This window comes from Rhineura floridana, chromosome 3 (genome assembly GCF_030035675.1).
Source record: "Rhineura floridana isolate rRhiFlo1 chromosome 3, rRhiFlo1.hap2, whole genome shotgun sequence".
NCBI lineage: Eukaryota > Metazoa > Chordata > Lepidosauria > Squamata > Rhineuridae > Rhineura > Rhineura floridana.
Genome location: NC_084482.1, coordinates 158,688,145 through 158,707,810, shown reverse-complemented (window position 1 = coordinate 158,707,810; position 19,666 = coordinate 158,688,145). Strand labels below are relative to the sequence as shown.

General features: G+C 41.3%; 1 protein-coding gene across 8 annotated transcripts in view; it reads right to left on the bottom strand.

Annotated features, from left to right (window-relative positions):
* Window positions 1-11,929: 11,929 nt before the first annotated feature.
* The window catches only part of TMCC1 (transmembrane and coiled-coil domain family 1), a 196,425-nt gene continuing 188,688 nt past the window's right edge, over window positions 11,930-19,666 (bottom strand). For all 8 annotated transcript variants that reach the window (XM_061618478.1, XM_061618477.1, XM_061618476.1 and 5 more), the window contains 2 exons: window positions 18,668-18,803; window positions 11,930-16,481 (listed from right to left, as the gene is read on the bottom strand). In XM_061618478.1, the coding sequence (XP_061474462.1) occupies window positions 16,167-16,481; window positions 18,668-18,803 (451 nt within the window). In that variant the 3' untranslated portion in view covers window positions 11,930-16,166. The remainder of the gene's footprint in view (window positions 16,482-18,667; window positions 18,804-19,666) is intronic.

Here is a 19,666-nt window from a genome sequence, read left to right as displayed (position 1 = left end):
TAGACCAAAAAGAAAATAGTCCCAGACATATGATATTCCAAAGTCCATAAATCAAATTTATTTATTTATTTTTCTCCTCGGAATAGAAATCCCTCTTCCGTTTATATCTTTAGAATGCACTTCCAGGCCAGCTTTTTGCAATAAAAACAAAGATAAGCTTTTTCAATTTCTTTCCTCCTTAATTTCGTGAATAACAGAGAAGAGTTATAACTCACCCAGAAATTCTTTATAGCTGATTCATTGACAAATCTCTTTTTGCTGCAACAATTTAAACCAAGTGAAAAAAAATAGAAAGAAGGATGCTTGCCTGTTAAGAGTCCGTTTTTCTTTGAAGAAAAGATAAACGTGTCGCATTAATCAGTTAGAGCTTGTTTGGAAGTCCGTCCGGCATTGCTGGCTGAACCTTCTCTCATAAATTAATGAAATCCAGTCCTCCCAACAAAAACAGGCTTTTGTGGTTAATCTCTACGTTTCTCCCTGCCCGGGAGAAAATCTTTACCAGTCAAAAAGAACGTTCTGACTGATTTTAAAACTGAAAAAGCTTCTTCTGAGACGAGAGCTCGTCTCAAAAAGCAGGCACAAGCGAAGTCATCCTTCCCGGAAGTCCCCACCGCCCTTTAGAACCAGTCCTGAGCACCTCTCCCGGGTTTCAGACTGGGGTCTCTCCCAGCCCTACCTGGAGATGCTGGGGATTGAACCTGGACGCTTTTGCATGCAAAGCAGATGCTCTGCCACTGAGCTATGGCCCTTCCTCAACTATAATTAGTTGCCTCTGTCTGTCATTGGCTATGGCTCCACCTGCTGTTTCGGGTCTCTGTTTTCCACCCTACCAGACCCAATGGGTACCATCCACCACTGCTTATGAGGAATGGAGGAGGTAGAGCTCACAGCAGGGACAAAGGCAGCACCAGAGGGATCTCACCCTTCCAACCAGGGAGCTCCCTTCCCCTCCATGTATTTATTTATTTCAGAAATCTAAGATGTGTGACAAAGTTCATGCCCTCAGAACTGCATTTTGTCCCTTCTGTGCTCCAGATGCTGTCGCAAGTAAGACAGATCTCAGTTCAAAATAAAGAGTGAAAAGAAATTACTTCGAAGTGCCCAATTCAGAATTGAGCTGAGAAGGGTTTTTCCTACCACTAGATCACAAGCACGTAATATTTACCTGCAAGGCACGTAGATCAGTGCTTTTTAAAAGGAATTTTCACTGGTGGGGAATGAACTCAAAATGGCAAAGAGACATGTTCAACCTCTACAAAACAAACAACTCACAATCAGTTACATAAAAAAGCAATTGTATGATAAATATATTTTAACAAATGCGATTTTTTAAAAAAAATTGGACTTACATTTCAACTGCAACTCCATTCTCTGCTGAACCCTCACATCTTTATGAAGTTCAGATTTAAGGTGATTTACAATGTCGTTTAAACCATCTTCTCCACCAGCAATGGGAACAGCACCATACTTTTGATAATTATTTGCTTCTTCTATATATCCGGCACAGTTCATTGGCAACGTGAACATGCTTTCCCCCATTCTTAAATGGACATAGACTGCCTAGATCCTGACTTATGGCACCCTTTGAATAGGGTGTTCATGGTAATCAGTATTCAGAGGTGGTTTACCATTGCCTTCCTCTGAGGCTGAGAGGCAGTGACTGGCCCAAGGTCACCCAGCGAGCTTCGTGGCTGTGTGGCGATTCGAACCCTGCTCTCCCAAGTTGTAGTGCAACACCTTAACCACTACACCACACTGGCTCCCCCCCATTCTTAGCAGCCTCAAACTATTCCAATTCTTGTTTGTTTTTAAAGCATCACATCAGGCCTTATACCTTGACAACAGGTTCCCTTTTCATTGGTTGCTTCTTTTGCTTAGCATTGCTTGTCAGTTGTGGGTGCATCTTTCTTTTGATACTGTGATTCTATTGGTGGGTGGGTGTGATTTGTAATTTTTATGAGGTATTCTCTGCTTTGTTTGAGGTGCATCGCCTCTCTTTTAATTCTATCATGTCTCTAAAACAAACATGGCAACAGTGGTGGCTAAAGAGTACTTAGTAAACAGATTTATTCATTTAAGCCTTTGTCCCCTTAGTTTCTACATGCTTCCTTTTTATTTATTATTATTATTTAAAATATGTCTATCCCACCCTTCCACCCTATAATAGGGCACTCAGGGAGGCTTACAATAAAATCAAACACAATTTAGGGTTGCCAGGTCCCAAGCATCCCAAACCCTGAGATTTCAGAGGTGGGCCCTAATGATGTCATGCGGGTGTGCCCTAGTGACACCACAGGGTAGGCTTTAGTGACATCATGGGGCAGGCCTTAGTGACATCATAGGGTGGGGCCCCAATGTCACAGAGTGGGGCCCTAGTGATGGCAGTCCCCCTGTCACATTCTTACCCCACTCACCAGCTCATTCTCCCTGGCACCTTCCTTCCTACCCCCCCACTCATTCCCAGTGGTACCTTCCTACCCACCCCACCCCACTCAGCCCCCCACCTACCCCACTGACTCCACCAGGCACTTTCCTTCCTACCCCCACCCCACTCATTTTCTCTTGTGCCTTCCTGTCCTCCCACTCACTCCCCCACCTCACCCATGCAACACACTCACTAGAGACATGGGGGTGATCTGACCAGAGGTCTGGAGAGCACCCCCAAAAGCTGGAGTCTCCAGCTAGAAGCCAGAGGTCTGGTAACCCTAGAACACATACATAATAAAATTATTATTATAATTATTATAATAAAGATAACAAAAACATTAAATACATAAAATGCAATATATATATATATATATACACACACACATATATATACACATATATGAAAATGGAAATGGACTGCTTTCAAGTCGATTCTGACTTATGACGCCCCTATGAATAGGGTGTTCATGGTAAGTGGTATTCAGAGGTGGTTTACCATTGCCTTCTTCTGAGGCTGAGAGGCAGTGGCTGGCCCAAGGTCACCCAGTGAGCTTCATGACTATGTGGGGATTCAAACCCTGGTCTCCCAGGTCATACATACATACATATAGGGTAGTGGTAGTGAAGGGACTAAACTGGTAAAATTAAAATAGAAGGCTAAAATCAGTTTTTGCAGTTGGAGTTATGAACCAAGCTCATCTGTTTGGCATCAGACTTAGGCTACAATCCTAACCCCACTTACTTGGGAATAAACCCCACTGAATGCAATAGGACTTACTTCTGAGTAGGCATTATAAATCTCTCCACTCAAACTTCACCTCAGCCTCAAAGCAAGGCCTTCTTGCCTCTCACAAAACAGGTCAGGCAGAGTGGGCCTTCAGCTGCTTGCTTGGACGCTATCATTCCTGTAAATCCTTCCTTATGGGTCTTTAGGGCTGTTTCTTTATTAAGGGATCTGGGGCAAGACCAGTTTGCACAGTGGGCAGGGAGTTATATACTGGACCACTCCATAATCGATACACAAGAAAAAAAGTGGGGGGACTGGCAAAGTAATTCAGGGAATCCAGTACATAAGAATCCCTGAAGTACTTTCAGAGGGGTAGCAATGTTAAATCTGGTGCAGGAAAAACAGAGTCTTGTAGCACCTTAAAGACAAGCAAACCTCTTATGGCATAAGAAAGCTATTGTGGACTAGTGGCCACCATCCGATGAAAGAAAATAAAAGCAAGCTTGATCTCCACATCTCTTCCACTTGACCTCCAAGGCAGTGTTATTTACTATGCATGTGGCAAAGCTGAGTTAGAGATTCTTCCTCCCTCTCCCTCCTCTGACACCAGAATTTGGAACAATATAAGTCTGGCAGCATGAGGAAATTGCTTTCTAGACTCTTTTTCTGTCCACCTCCTACATTAGGAAGTTGGTTATACAAGAGGCCACTTAATATTGCCTCAAGGTTCCATCACATTTACCATTCAAGCCAGTGTGGCATAGTGGTCAGAATGTTGGACTAGGGCTGGGAAGACCAGGGTTCAATCCTCACTCTGTCATGAAGGTCACTAGGTATTCTTGGGTGAGTCACAGATTCTCTCAGCCTGACGTGCCTCACATGGTTGCTGTGACGATAAAATGGGAAGGTGGAGAACCATGTATGCCACCTTGAGGTCTTTGGAGGAAAGGTGGGATATTAATATAATAAATGAATAATAAATAAGATGGGCAGAGGACCCAAGGGACCCTGTTCATAGCTAGGAAAGAGACAGGAATAGCAGCTTTATATCGCGAGCCTGCCTCCCAGGTATCACAACAACTCTGTGTGGTGTCCTGAATGATCCATTTTGGAGGGGGCAGTGTTCAGGGCTGGCATCAGGGACTGATATAGCCTGGCACCTGCCAGGATCCTAGGAACTCAAGGGCTTACTGCCAACCCTGCCAACCTTACTTCCATCAGAACGATGGGGTGACTTTACTGCCACTGGCTCTCACTTCATCCCCTCCTCCCCACATACATATTTATTGGGAGTGGAGCATTATGATGTTACCTGGTGGTAGTGCTAATGGGAGTTGTGCACTGGCTGAGCTCCATTCTGTGATGTGCAGCCACCATGTTAATTTCCCATGATGCAGTGCAGTAACATGGCAGCCCATTTCCATGGAATGGATAAGAATTGCTATCAGCCACCATTGGGTAATGCAAGTTCTTCCGCCAATAAGAATGCCTGCAGAGAGAAAGCTGACATGAGTGGAGGAAGCAGCAGCAGCAAACTGCAGTGATGCACTGCATGGGGACTCCGATGTGGGGCTAGCAGCACGCAGGGGCCCATGTTGGCATGGGGTAGGGGACCCATTGGTATCACCAGCCAATCTTGCACCAGCTCTTGCAGTGTGAAAAGGATGTCTGGGAGGGGAGGCCTGAATGTATTAAGAAGGATGAGTGAGTTATGTAGAGGAGCAAAAAGACCCAATTTCTTGAGGTTGAAGTAAACTGAAAACTGAAAAACAATTTTTTTTGTCATACCCAGCTAAAAGAGACAGACATCTTATTCTGATTTGGAAGACTGAGTTCACAGGTGGAGGATTCACGACGGCTGGGCCTGGGGAATTTCTACACTACCCCATATGCTATAAACATGCCCTATAGTAGTTCTACAGTATACATTATACTTGATATACTTGAGGAGGGAACAGTTAGTGTTGTTTTGAGAATCCCCATTTCTAGACCCTAAATGGTTTGGACATGTAACATGATCATGGAGTAACTAAAAACACTATTGCATTCAACAAGCATTACCAGTAGGGATAGAGCCTAGAACTTTCTAAAAGGTAAAGGTGTCCCCGCACTTGTAGTGCGAGTCATTTCCGACTCTTAGGGTGACGTCTTGCGATGTTTACTAGGCAGACTGTATATATGGGGTGGGATTGCCAGTTCCTTCCCCGGCCTTTCTTTACCCCCCCCCCCAGCATATGCCGGGTACTCATTTTACCGACCACGGATGGATGGAAGGCTGAGTGGACCTCGACCCCTTTTACCGGAGATTCGACTTCCTCCTTCCATTGGAATCAAACTCCGGCCGTGAGCAGAGCTTTGGCTGTGTTACCGCCGCTTACCTCTCTGTGCCACGGAGGATCTTGCGCCACGGAGGATCTTAGAACTTTCTAGCCTTGCTTTAATGTTGAAATTCTGGGATGTGATGACATAATTCAAAAATGTAAGTAAGAAAGAAAGAAAGAAAGAAAGAAAGAACCCCCCCATTTTTCCAGGTTTTTTTCCAGGCCTTCACATCTCCAGTCATTTTAATAATTATTTATTACACTATTTATATACTGCACTTAAACACAAGGATCTCATAACCGATAAAAAGGAACAAATATTTTCAATGTAATTGAATCATTAAAAAAGCATTCAGCTGAGCATCAGTGAAAATTTCCAAATGTGTATGTAAAAGCTATGTCTTAAGCTGGCATCTGAATACTAACAGTATGAACACCAGCCAAATGTCAAGCGGCAGGGAGTTCCACAACCCAGGTGCCACCACGGAAAAGTTCTACCTAAGCATCACTGCCAGGTGCATAGTTCCTAGTGTCAGGATGCTGAGGGCTGCCTCCCTGGCACATCTTAACTCTCGGACAGGATCATACAGGTAGAGGTGCTCCTTAGAATTTAGGTCCCAAGTCATTCATCTGCAAAGTATTGAATTCAGACTAGAAAATTATTACCAGCCAATTCAAATCTTTAAGAAGAGGTATAATGTGGTTCCAGTGAGGGATTCCTCTCAAGAGCTATCACATTTTGCAGTAGCTACAATGTCTGAGTCATCTTCAAGCCCTGGGTCTCCAGTGTTGAGGTGAAATCAAGGAACACCCCCAAATGACTATCATTTATTAATGTAATTAGTTGCCAGTGATAGGGTAGTCTCTAGGAAATCAAGACCACACACCTGCTCCTTCACATGGAGTGCAATCTCACCAAAAACAGGTCATCCCCCTAATTCCTGGACCTGGAAACTGCCAAGCCACACCATCGTTGTCTTATCAGAATTTAGCTTCGGTTTATGAGCCCTCATCTAACCCATTACAGTGGTCAGACCTGCACAGCCTGACCTGACAAGAAGTAGAACCAGATATCATGAACATGCCGGTGGCATCCTAATCCAAATTGCCCGATGATCTCACCCAGCTGCTTCATATAGAGTTGGCTAGCACTGAGTATAGAGTGGGACCCCATGAATCAACTGCCATGGGATAGAACAGAAATCCCCCAACACCATCTTCTGGAACTGGCCCTGTTCACAGGATTTTTTTTTTCAATTAATTTTTATTAAATTTCAAAAACCAAAACAATACAAAAAGGAAAAACACAAATCAACAACTAACACAATAAAAAAAGAAAATAAAAATAAAAATATTGACTTCCGATTTGTCGTAGTTCAGCTATAAATCTATAATATATAACAAGTCTGACTCTAAATAGATTATAAAATCACCTTCCTCCAGCGGTTATCTTAATTGGTTTCAAATCTCATTAACATCATATCATTTTATTCTTCCACAAAAAGTCAAAGAGAAGTTTCCAATCCTTGAGATATATGTCCATCAATTTTTTTTCTAGATAAACATGTCAATTAATCCAACTCATCAAGTCTACTAAGTCCAGTAATTTCAAATCGCTCTTCGTCCATTATCCGTATTAGTTCCATCTTCCAACTTTACGCACCCAATAATCTTGCTGTCATAGTCATATAATAAGAGTCTGACAGGAATTTCGTTTATCATAGATATTTTCTTGCCCTCAATTCCGAACGTATCACTGAAGTATTGTTGCAAAGCCACATCTCTGTTCCTCTTTTTTACATGATACATTATTAGCACATCTCTTGAAGATTTTTCCATTGACACAAAGCAGGGATTAATTCTGTTAACTTTCTCCATTTCAAGTTCCATCAAATCCTTCCAGTCCAGGAATTTTTTTGAACCGATAATATCTTTATCTCCAATCTCTTCAATTCCTTCAGGGACAGCGCTGAGTTCCAAACCATAATATTTGTCTCCAGGATCCATCACAGCCAGGAAATCCAAATCTTTTTCCATGTCCATATTTAATCCAATCTCCATAGTTTGAACCTTGCCTTTAATTTCTCTTTCATCCTTTTTTGATTTTCCAGATCTATCTTTATTCTCCTTTTTCATAGAATCCTGAATTTCTTTCAGCTCCTGTCTCATTTCGTCAAATTCAATTCTCAACGCTTGTCTATTATTTCTCAGTTCTTGTTTTATTGACTTAATCCCATTCATTATTTTCTGAAACATGTCTAAAGATAAAGTTCCTTCTTGTACATCCATAATCTTCTTAATTGTCATCCTTAAAGCCAAAGGAACAAAACTCCTTCAATTTTCAATGTCCCAAGCAAAAAGCAGTTTATTTCTTTATCCAGTTACAAAGGAGTTAATCTTTCAAACCAACTTACGTCACACTCTAGACAGCTCTTATCTCTTAAATGCCCAGAAGTGCAAAAACAGCTTTAGTTCACAGCGTACAAATAACTAGTAGCAGAAAGAATGAGCAGATTCGTAAAAAAAAAAACCAAGAAAAAAACCAAGTAGATCAAAAAGTAGTCCCAGACATATATCACACAAAAGTCTTATAAATCAAAAATCTCTTCCAATCAGAAACCCCTCATCCGTTGAAATCTTTATAAAGCTTTTTTCCATGTCAGCTTTTTGCAACAACAAAAAGATAGGCTATTTTTATTTTCCTCCCCCTTAATTCCGTGAGTAAAAAAGAAGGAAAGTTTTGGCTCACCCAGGTTATCTTAATTGCTGAGTCTTTGACAAATCTCTTTAGCTGTATAGATAAGAAAGTGATAAGCATAGACAGGAGAATTCTTGCCTGTTAATCCGTTCTTTAAAGAAAAAAAAAGGGTCACTTTTTCAGCTGAGCTGGCTATAAATCCTTGCTCTGTCCGAGCAGCTGGAAGACCTTCTTTCACAGACAATTCTGACGAATTCCAGTCTCCAAAAATCACAACAGAGCTGTGTGGGAAATCTCACGTTTCTTCCTTATCCGGAAGAAATTATCCCCCGTCAAAAAAAACACTTTCTGACTGGATTTATTACTGAAAAAGTTTCATCCAAGACGGTGGCCCGTCTCAGAGCTGCACATGTGGAGGGATCCTCCTGGGAAGTCCGCCCTGTTCACAGGATTTGAACCATTTTAACACCGTGTCTCCCATTCCTAACCCACAGAGCCAGTCCAGTAATACAGCATGGTTGATGTATCAAAAGATGCTGAGAGATCCAGGAGAATCAATAGGATATTGACTTCCTTGTCTCTCTCTCTCCCAGAGGAAGTTACAATTCAGGGTGACAAAGGCCATTTCGGTCCCAACAGGAGCCCAAAACCTTTATGTAAATATTTATCAGTAGGTTTACTACAGCGAATAGATGGAACTGCTAAAGTAAAATTGCAGCAAAAGGCCAATATTTATCCACTAGGTGGTGTGCAAGGCCAACAGTAAGTGTCAGGGTGCAGAAGAGTAAGATGAATAAAAACAGAGACTTTATTCAGAAGCTAAAGGTGCTTTTTAGGCACTGGAACGTCCCATTATGTAAAATATACTAATGTGTGTGCATGTGATGCATGCACACACACACCCACACCCTATTGAAAGCCAAGGCTGGATCAGCACAATACAATTCCCCAAGCACTTTTGCACAATTCACAAAGTTTCCATTCCACATACTTTAGGATCTGTGTTTAAAAATATAGTAGCATTATGCTTTATTTTTTAAAAATGGATTTTACACCGATCCCACAGGTTCAAACATCGAGTCAGCCACTTTAGAAAGCCTACGAGGTTTCCTCATATGCTGTTGACAGATGAAGCCACAGAGTGGAACAGCTGAAATTCCAAGAGACCTTTTACGGTTTAAAGTAAAACATAGTGCATCAGTCAGTGAACTGATTTATTTGAGAAGTGCAACCCATTATACAAAGCCTGAAAATCAGATCCTAATAGCAGCCCCCTTTCCCCAATATGCTATCCCTTCCCAAAGACACTTGGACTAATTAAATCTTTAGATTGAATCTTAAATGTGAAAGGATGTTGACATGTCTCAGAGCAACTCAGCTAGGTCAAACCCCAGTTGATTTCTCTACACTTAGTGTACACTATTAAAACTGAGTGAATGAAAAGTCCACTGAAAAGCATTACATTTATGGTGCTGTGCAAATTCTGTTTAGGGGATTGTATTTGCAATGGCTCATTTACATCGAGTGACTTCTTGCAAGTGTGATCAAGTGAAGAATATGCTTCTGTGAAGGTGGCTTGTGTGTTGCCTTGCCATTTGTATTCTGTGCATTAATTGTGACATCATGAGAGCCCATTTAACCAGGCCTAAACTGTTCTAAGATCCTCAGGTTACTCTCCAAGATAGGCTAGATGCCATTCTTTGCTGTAAGACTATGGGAAAAGTTTTAAACCATAATTATTCTCCAAGTACATGCAATGAAAATAAAGGATTGTATTCAACATAGTGCTAAGGTGAATGTTCTATTAGTGCAAGGATTTCTCCTTGTGCTAATGGAATGTCCATCCCCTCTCCTTCCCCCCTTAAATCTGTTCTGGGGGTTCTCCCAACCCAAAGTTGGGGATGGCACAGAGCACATATGGGTGGAGGACAGGGGGAAATTTTAATTGTGCTAGCACAACTAGTTAGTTGAAATCCACCCCAAAATATGAAATTATAACATCTAATACATGCTCTCAAGTTTGATTCCCTCCCCACCAAGATTGTTTTTCTAGAAAGATGTTCAGGAGACAAAGTGTTGTTTTAACTTTTCTTCTAATTGCTTTCACTTACTGAAGAGATTCTTCTAGGTTATTTTAGGAACTCAACTTTCTCATTCTCCTAAGGAATAATGGTTCCATTACCTCAGACCCCAAAAATGTTCAGATTAAGGCACAAAATAATTATTGTAGAAATGAATTTTAGGTGTGTCCCCCCTTAAGATTTCATGAACAGGCTACATTGGCTTAAGCTTCACTGGTGCACATAGAACCTTGAGCTGCAGCAGCCAAATTGCAATAGTTTGCCAGCAGATTCTTATCCTGTCTTTGTTGCTTATAGGCTGTGTAGCTCTGCCATCATCTTTATGGTTCCTGCAAGGGAAGAATGCCTACAGGATGCAGGGATGGAGGTGGGAGGAGGGCATCCTGCTCTCCAGGCCCCTCTTTTCCATAGCCAGAGCAGTGCAATAGCTCCAGGATGGTAAATTTACCTTGCCAAAGGCAGAAGAAACAACTGTGTCAGGTCCTATGAGATACTGTCTCTGCAACATTTCATATGGTGAGGGGAAGGGAATGTCAGGAAGCCAACTCGACAGAAACAGCTCTCAGATTGACCAGTGACAGCAAACAGAACTTGTGTGAAGGATGTCAAAAGTGGCAGCCTGTGTGTTAGTAAGTTCTGCATCTTCCCTAATTAAAACGCCCCTACTACATTTATATCCTTTCCTTCCTCCAAGCAAAATTTCAGCTTTGCAATTGCTTTGTGAGATAGGTTAGGCTGAGAAGGTCACCCAGTGAGTTAACAGTTCAGCATATATTTGGCTGTACAAATAACCCAACTGAGCCAATCCTGAGTTCCTCCTGACCCTCCTCTGTTGGCAAGGAAAATGTTGCCTATCCCCAGAGATACACCCGATCACCACCATCACATAACAATTTTAAGGTGACAAGTTTGAGCTGAATGAATGCAGCTTTGAGTTTTCTCCCCGAATAGTGAACACGCGATCATATCATTGCACACCTAGACCTCCAATGTCGGGCACCACTGCAAAGACCCAGTGTTGGATTAACCCAGATCTTCTTAGCCAATGAGCTTCATATGGGAACCTTGGGACAGTTCACTGGGAAGCCTTGTAACACAGAAACTGTGTTCTGGAGAGTTTTTGTGGTCACAGGCATTTGGACAAATGGCAGTCAACAGGCTTTAGTAGGGCCTCAGTGAGTTGAGTATGCACCTTGAAAAAACACTGGGAATCTAATATGAAGAGGTTCTTTGGCAGACAGATTGATGTGGACAGAGTTCCTTGAAGGTGGAAAGTTTGAAACCTACTGCTAGGGAGAGACCACAGAGCACGTGCTTTGTATATAGGTCACATTTCCAATTCCTGGCATCTCCATTGGGAAGAGACCCTTGCTGAAGACTTGGGAGAGCCTTGGCCAGTCAGGGCAGACACTCCCAAGCTAGATAGACCAACTTGAACCCAGTATAAGGCAGCATTATTTGTGGTGAAACAACATGGTAAACTAAACACATGACCAACGTACTCTAAAGGAAGAGATCACACACTCGCCATTGTGAATTAGCCCCAGTTACCAGGTTGGGTGTTCCTTTCCCTCACAGGTCTAAAAGAGCTATCAATATCTCAAAATCTTATCTACACTCTTGGTGCCTCCCCCCCCCCCAGACTACCTTTAGAAACATTGAAGTCACACAACACTTAGTATCTGAGGTCTTTATTTAATTTTATATACAGCATAAGTCACAGACAAACCTGTAACTATCAGACAAATGTCAATCCCTCTCAACAATTAGCAGCTTAAAGATCTATAAACTACAGTGTTACGTTCATAAGTGTCATTTCTGTACTCTTCATCCCATGCAAGTGAGTTTTTATTTTATACTTTTAAAAAACCACACTTGCAGCTATGTCAGTTGCCTACTAATGCACGATACCACCTGGCATACACAACACAACACACACACACGGAGACACATACACACAGAACTCTTTTCGCCACATTCAGAATTCTCTTAGAACTGGCAAGCAATCTGATGGGGACAATACACCCACCTCCCTCTCTCTCCATCAGACCTGGCTTCTTGGTTTCTATTGCTGGCAGCTTTTATTTCTTATAGACCTACCCCACCCCAAATAGATGAAATACAGTGCCTCTTCAGGTCAGTGTATGAACCCACAAAATTCCTGAACAACATCTGATTTTTAGGTGTCCACAAGGTTGGAATAAGCTAATTAATTGCTGTGAACACAATATTATCACCAAGGATATGCTCAGAACATATGCAGTACCATTATGCAACGGTGCGACATAAGAAAAAAAATCTAAACATGGCTAACGTTTCACTTTAGCTTTTTTTTAAAAAAAATAGGGAAATTGCAGGGAAAGAGACAAAGGGCTGTATCTAACTAACTCCTACTTGTAGTGGACCCACTGAAATTAATGGACATGGCTAACTTAGGCCCATTAGTTTCAATGAGTCAACTCTGAGTAGAACTTAGTTGGATACATCCCAAAATATTTTATGAATTATGGTAAGTATGCTAAACTGTCACTTATCTTTCCTTCAAAGCAGCCTCCTCATTCATTCCTTTTTGTGATCAGCTGATATTAAACACTTCACCCTCTCCAAATAGGAAATTATGTGGAAAAGCAATTCCATAATTCAAAGAGGTCGATAGCATTAAAAACAATAAGAATAAAACACACACACACACCATTCATTGGCAGACAGTGCCTTTAACAAGTCATCCAGGAATGCTTCACCTTCAAGAGAAAGAATACAGCATTTGCAAAGGGAATGGGAGTTTTAAAGCTAGAGTCACATTTTCAAATAATTAACGTCTGTTAAACAATTTGATGCAGTCACAGCCCTTCAGTCCAACAGGAAGGAGAAAATGTACAATCTGCTAAAAAAAAGGCAAAATGATAACATAGGAGTCATGTTAGAATAGTTGATAGGTTGGATGCAACATCACAAAGCACTTATGGCAGTCTTTTAGAACTGGAAAGGTATTGAGAATCACAATCATAAACCAAAAGACCTTCACAGAACACTTCTGGAGATTAAGGGTTCTATCAATCATTTCCCTTCTGGTAAACAGGACAGTTTGTTTATCAAGATGGTACACTCAGAATTCAGGACTTGTAAATGCATTTTTACAACAGGAATAGAAGAATAAAAAAAACCCTCCTTTTAGACTGTAATGGTTAATGGGTACCGAAGTGCTCATTTATCATTCACTTTGCATTGGTTTGTATTCTGGGTTAAACCTATCTAGTGAATTCTACATGCCATCAAAAATCTGAAGGTGATGCCAGGAACCAAGTTTCTGGAAGAGACCTATTTCAGACACTTCGGAATGCAGACCAAAGCCTGCCCTTGTTGCTTCATTTAAGATGCTATGATGAAATATTGTGAAAATTGAAAAAGGGGCAGTAGGAAGCATATGATTCTATGGTATATCAGAGTGGGCATAAACATAACAGAGTATTATCATGGCAGATCAAGAGGGATTGTACTGGAATACTAACAAACCCATTCTATATCAGCAAGTCTAGAAAAATAGGTGTTTTTTTTGGCTTGAGTCTGTTGAAATTGGCAACTTATTTCTTTTAAAGGGTAAGTAGATATTTGCCCAGTGATAATGAGGTGTGATGGTATTAGCTTGAGGAACCTGAGTATACAAAGAGCTGTGATTCTGAAAAGTGATATGCTAAATTTCTTGAATAATGACCAGGGCAGAGGGAAGGCTTTTTGCTGCTGGCAATCAGAAAGAAAGTACCATTTATGAACTTAAAGGAAATTTTAACACAATTCTAGAGTATAAAGCCCTAACAGCAAGAGTTCCTGGGCTCCCTGTTCTATATCACTGTAGGTCACTTGGGCATTGTTAATTTCTTAGATGGAACATGGCCAATGGTACATTAAAGTAAGTGATTAAATTCCAACAATGTAAAAGAACAGACTTAAAAAAAACCTGTTTCACATTGAAGACAGCCATCCAGAATTAAGAATGGATCTGAATTCCAGAAATATAAATCCTGTTGGTCACTGTTTAAAAAGGCTCCAGAAACTCACTATACCATGGCTGATGTTAGTTTTGTTGCAATCCCAGGGCCAGTCCTTGTGTTTCCAAAAAGCAGGAAACGTAGAAGCAAAAGCAGTTCATGCCATTTCCCCCCCTAACTGCAAGTCTTGCTCAGGACAAGATAGGGTGTTTGTGGGGGTGGGTGGGGGTGGAGTAAGGGAGAGATCTGGCACAAGCAACTGGCAGTTCTGCATTTCCCCACTTCTTGGTCATGTACAACCTGTCAATTGTACTCTATGGCATACTATGTGAGAACAAGATGTACAGAGGGGCTCTAAATGCAAACACACCAACAGTGAACACCGTTAGTTTACTAATATGAGAACTTTGGCTTCAGTTATCAGAGGTTTATTTGAATAATAAATCTGAGAATATCTATGGGACTGGCCTTTTGATCTGGTGTTTCCTTAAGCATTTACTCTTTCCTTAAAGATACAGGGTAGCTTTTTGAATAGATCTGAAGTTGACTGAATGTAGGCTATTCAGTCACAAGCCCAACTTTGGCATGCAGGAGCCTAAACCAAAAATTTAAGTCCTATGGATTATCAGTGACATTAAGAATTTCATGTACTAATTTATTTTCTCAGAACAGAACTTCGGCTCACACACTTAGTTGTTTCAAAAGTTAGTTTTCATCTCTCCTTAAGACAAACAAGAATTTCCTTACTCTCATGAAAATATTCAGAGTCTATATGTAACAGATCTAGGGGATGAGAAATTCAACCCCCAGTGCACCCCCCACTCCTCCCATTAGAAGAAAAATAATCTATGTAAAGTCTGACAGGAGGAGAGAGCGAGCTCTTTTTGTGATGCTGCATCAGCAAGTTAAGGAGAACACAAATCACATCTGAATAGGTCAGCACTCAAGATGCACTAGAAGCTGTTTTCAGCCCTCCCCAAAACTGTTTCAGGATAAGACAGCTCACATTTATTCACACATTTCTTCATTTAAGAATGTCACTTCTTTATTTTAAAGGGGGGGGGAGAGATTATGAACCCTCCAAAACCACTAAGTTCAAAAACAACCCCCAATAAGAATAATAAAAAATCCTATTAGAAACAATAAGGAAGCACTGAGAGTTTGAGTATTACACTCTTCAAGTATGCCATTCGGATTTTTAAATCTGTGACTATACATATATTAAAAAACTGTAACCGTAAAAGTGCAACCAAAGGCTTTTGCTTATAGTATTTAAAGGGCTACTTCAAAATACTGTAGTACAACTGTGCAGTAACTATGTATGGTATAACTCATCCACTTCATATACCTAGCCAAAATGTTTAATAGGCCATACAGAAAGAGAGTGGTTAGCAGAAGAGGCTAACCCAGCAACCGATCCAGGGAGTTCCGTGCATTGCATTGGTCTTCCATTAGGGAAAGCCACCCTGAAGCTATACATTTGGACATGGAATGTGGTCAGTTTCACAGTAGCATTATAACGTCACGGTATAGTTGCACTAGATTAATCTTTTTTATGGTTTACGTAACTGTCTTCTCCTCTTCCCAACAGGTTTAGTACAGTAATTCACCATAATTTAAATTGGTGTGCTCCAAATTGGTGTTTTATTTTTGTACACTTAAGGAATCTTAAGATTTGCATCCAAAGAGAACCATGCTACATAAAAATTATCCAGGATTTTTGCCAAAAAGAGCTCTTGAATAAAATCTAAAAAATACTATTGCCAATGCATCTCACAGAGAGAAAATGTTATTTAAACTGTAAACAAATTCACACTCTGACACTTTCAAACTTCAGCAGAGGAAGGAGTGGCTGACTAAACTTTGCCACGCTCACTTGCCAGAGCAAACCGGAGTGGGTGGGGCAACAGCCAGTTCTTCTTGACATCATCTAGGGGGTGAAAAGAACCGTTCCAAGTAGCCAGTAATGGCATCCCAGTGCTTCCACAAAAAGGCAACGAAGACCACTAAAAATAAAGTGCTGAACGTCCTGCTGCGAGTTTTCATGAGGGGGACAACACAGTTGGCCACAGTGGAGACAAAGACCAATAGAACAGCCATGACAGCCAAGAGGATATTAATTAATTTGCCCAGAAGGTTTCTGGCAGTGGCATTTTCAAGGCCCTCCAACTGGACAACTTGCTGTTGTTGCTGCTGCAGTTCCATCTTTGAGATTCTGGTCTGGCATGCCTCTAATGCCTCCTGTTGAGGGTAAGAGAATAGATCAGTAATTGCATAACACTTTATCTCCTACATATACATGTTACTTTCATCCAAAAATGGGAAAGGGAGAGAGATTGGATCCTGTTCCGTTCCTGAACAGCTGTTTACTCAAATGGATAAAGACCACAAGTGGGTTCCTGGACACATGTGGATGGAATCATGCCAGTCTGCTAACGGGGATCAAGTGCCAACGCCCTGACAGGATACTGATGAAGAACTGGGTAGCACACATCGTCAGTCTAAATTAAGTGTGGGAGCTATTGAGGCATGTATTACAATGCCTCTGGCATTCCTGGAGCCTCACTCACACTGCACAGGATGCGAGTGACTCTTGTTGGATTAATGTACTGTAGCAAAAATTAAAGTTCCCATTATGTTGCATAGGTACAGTACACTGCAAGGAAAGAGATCCAACCAGAATGCTTGTTGGTTATTACATTTATAACAGTATCTCCATAAGCTTCAGTGGCATGATGGATTATCATTCAGCCTTGGCAAAAACAGATAGCACTGAACTCTAAGTGTTTCCCATTTCATGCTTTCCTATCAGCAGCCACTGTTATAAACAGTGCTACTTGAGGGATAGAATGAGAAGCCAAAGCCCTTCAGGAAAGGAAGACTAATGCCACTTCCCAGTTCATTTTGAGGTCCCTGCCTGAATACTTCCCCTCCTGCATGAATACTTGTGTCTTGTAAACCTCATCAACAGTTGTGATGTTTCATAACGTAAGTACTCCAGACATAGTTACACCACTGATTATAATATATGCTGAAGCAGCAATAGTACCACTGGTGAAAATAACTTCTTTTTAATCATCAGTACAATCAAGACACTGAACATTCATCTCCTACTCAGTCAGAATATAAATCAAAATGACAAGAATTCTCCTGTTGTATCAGTGATCTTGTAGATTGGTAGTAGAGGAAGGGAGGGGGTTAAAAATAAGTCTATCCCCATGTAGTTGTAGGAGCCTCAGGCACTGAACAGAAAGTCCTTGCACATCACTATTGTTGCCCACTTGCCAATGGTGGTGTGGTCTCCATCGCTAGAAGGCATGTGTACAACAGAAAGCACTGCTCAGTTGTAAAAGAGCGCTGCAATTTAAAGTGAAGAACAGAAGATCAACTAACATTCTTCCCCTGCTGCTTTTGCTCCCACAATTCTGCCTCCTTTCAGATGCATTACTCCTAGTTGGACTATTTCTGGTCTTGAAAACTGGCATGGAGAAAGACAGCTGGGAGAATAACTGGAAAGGGTTCAATATCCCTCTCTTACTTCTAAAATCCACTTCTCACCCCTACACACAGACTCCCATGCTGGACAGTTTATGTGGCAGAATTGCATTCTAAACATATAAGTTTGCTGCTGTCCTGTCTGATTAACCCTTTCAACATTGTGTTTTCTTCCAGTCACTGGTAATTCCTGTAAGGAACTTTCTTGACTTTAAGGGATTTTCTTGGCTTTAATACTTGGGTGAATGTGATACAAATAAGTCTTTCACCATGGTCAGGCAAGGGCCTCGGTGCTCGTTCTTAGCACTTGTACTGCAGCTTCAACTCTCTAAATTTACCTTTCCAGACTTTTGAACTTTAAATAGTTTATACATCCAGATCAAAATTTTCCCCTCAAAATATGTCCTTATTTGGACAAGAAACACTGAATAAGTTCCTTCCTGGAAGGGCTGCGTGGATGTACAAAGCTGGCTACTGTTTTTAATTCAACATCTGTACAGTTTGCATTCAAATTAGTGACAGACACATCCTGCCATCAGATAACTGGAAACAATACTATTAAAAAACTCTTGTCCTTCCAAACCCGCATGGATGAACCCTACCCCAAAGTTGGAGCAAAACTCTCATTTGAGCTTTTGGGCAGCAAAGGAGAAAGTCTTATATGACAGCTGACAGACTCAACTTTACCAGGAATTTGTTAATTGTAGGTGGTTAACTGGCAAATACAGGTCTCCAAGTGACTTACAGCACTGTAAAGACAAAAAACAAACAAACCATAAAACAAAACAAGAAACCCCAGTAATAGTCACAGGTTTGATCCGATTCCACTCTGAACAGAGATTAAAATGGAAACAAAATAAAACAAGACCAGCCACGTATTTGAGAAAATCCATCAACAGACAGCTTCCAATTAAATTGGCACTTTCACCAACCTGGATGTCTCTGGCTCGCTCATAAGACTGATAAGCTATTTTTTCCTCCATGCTAGCCAATTCCTGCTTTAAATTAAGGATCTCATTCTGGTGGAGCTCAGTCAGGTCATTCAGCTGCTCTTCTAGCCGTTCACATCTAGTGCAGAGAAACATGACCATTAAACTTATTTTAAAAGTGGCTACCTTGCATTTTGTTGCAAACTTTTCAGGCTTAAGGAAAAAACACCAACAATTTTGAAAGCCAGAGCTGGCAATGGCAGGAAACTCCTTATACGGTCACACCCCAACAACACCTCTGTAGGACTTAATGTTCTCTAAGATAGTAAAACATCATTTCCACTGTCAAGGAGCTAATTCTCCCTCATTTGAAAGTACCTGCAAGTAAACCTAACAGTACTTTTACTTATATATAATCCTGACATGAAACACACTGCATCATATAACAACTCTGCTATTTAACATCTGCATGGAGCCACTGAAGTGGTCATTAGGGTATTTGGGGCAAGGTGTCATCAGTATATTGATGATAGCCAGCTGCATTTCTCTGCAATGTCTGAATCAGGAGTGGTCATGCAAGCCCTGGGCCAATGTCTAGACTTTGTGTGGGATGGATTCAAACTCAGTCTCAATTCTGGCAAGATGGAAGCACTGTGGGTGAGCAAGTCCAGATAATTAGTCAATCGCCTGCTTTGAATAGGACTCTACTCCCTTTGAAGGAACAGGTTCACAGTCTGGGGGTGCTCATGGATCATCTGTCACTAGAGGTCTAGGTGACCTCAGTGGCTAGGAAACTGGCAAGACAACTAGGGCCATTTCTGGGCTGGGATAGTTTGATCACTGTTGTCCATGAGCTAGTAAACTCCAGATTGGATTACTGCAACCTCTATATGGGACTGGCTTGAAAACTGCAGCTAGTACAAAATGTAGCAGCGCAACTGCTCACTGGGGCAGAATATCACTACCATGTTACACTGCTGCTGAAATAACTGCACTGACTGC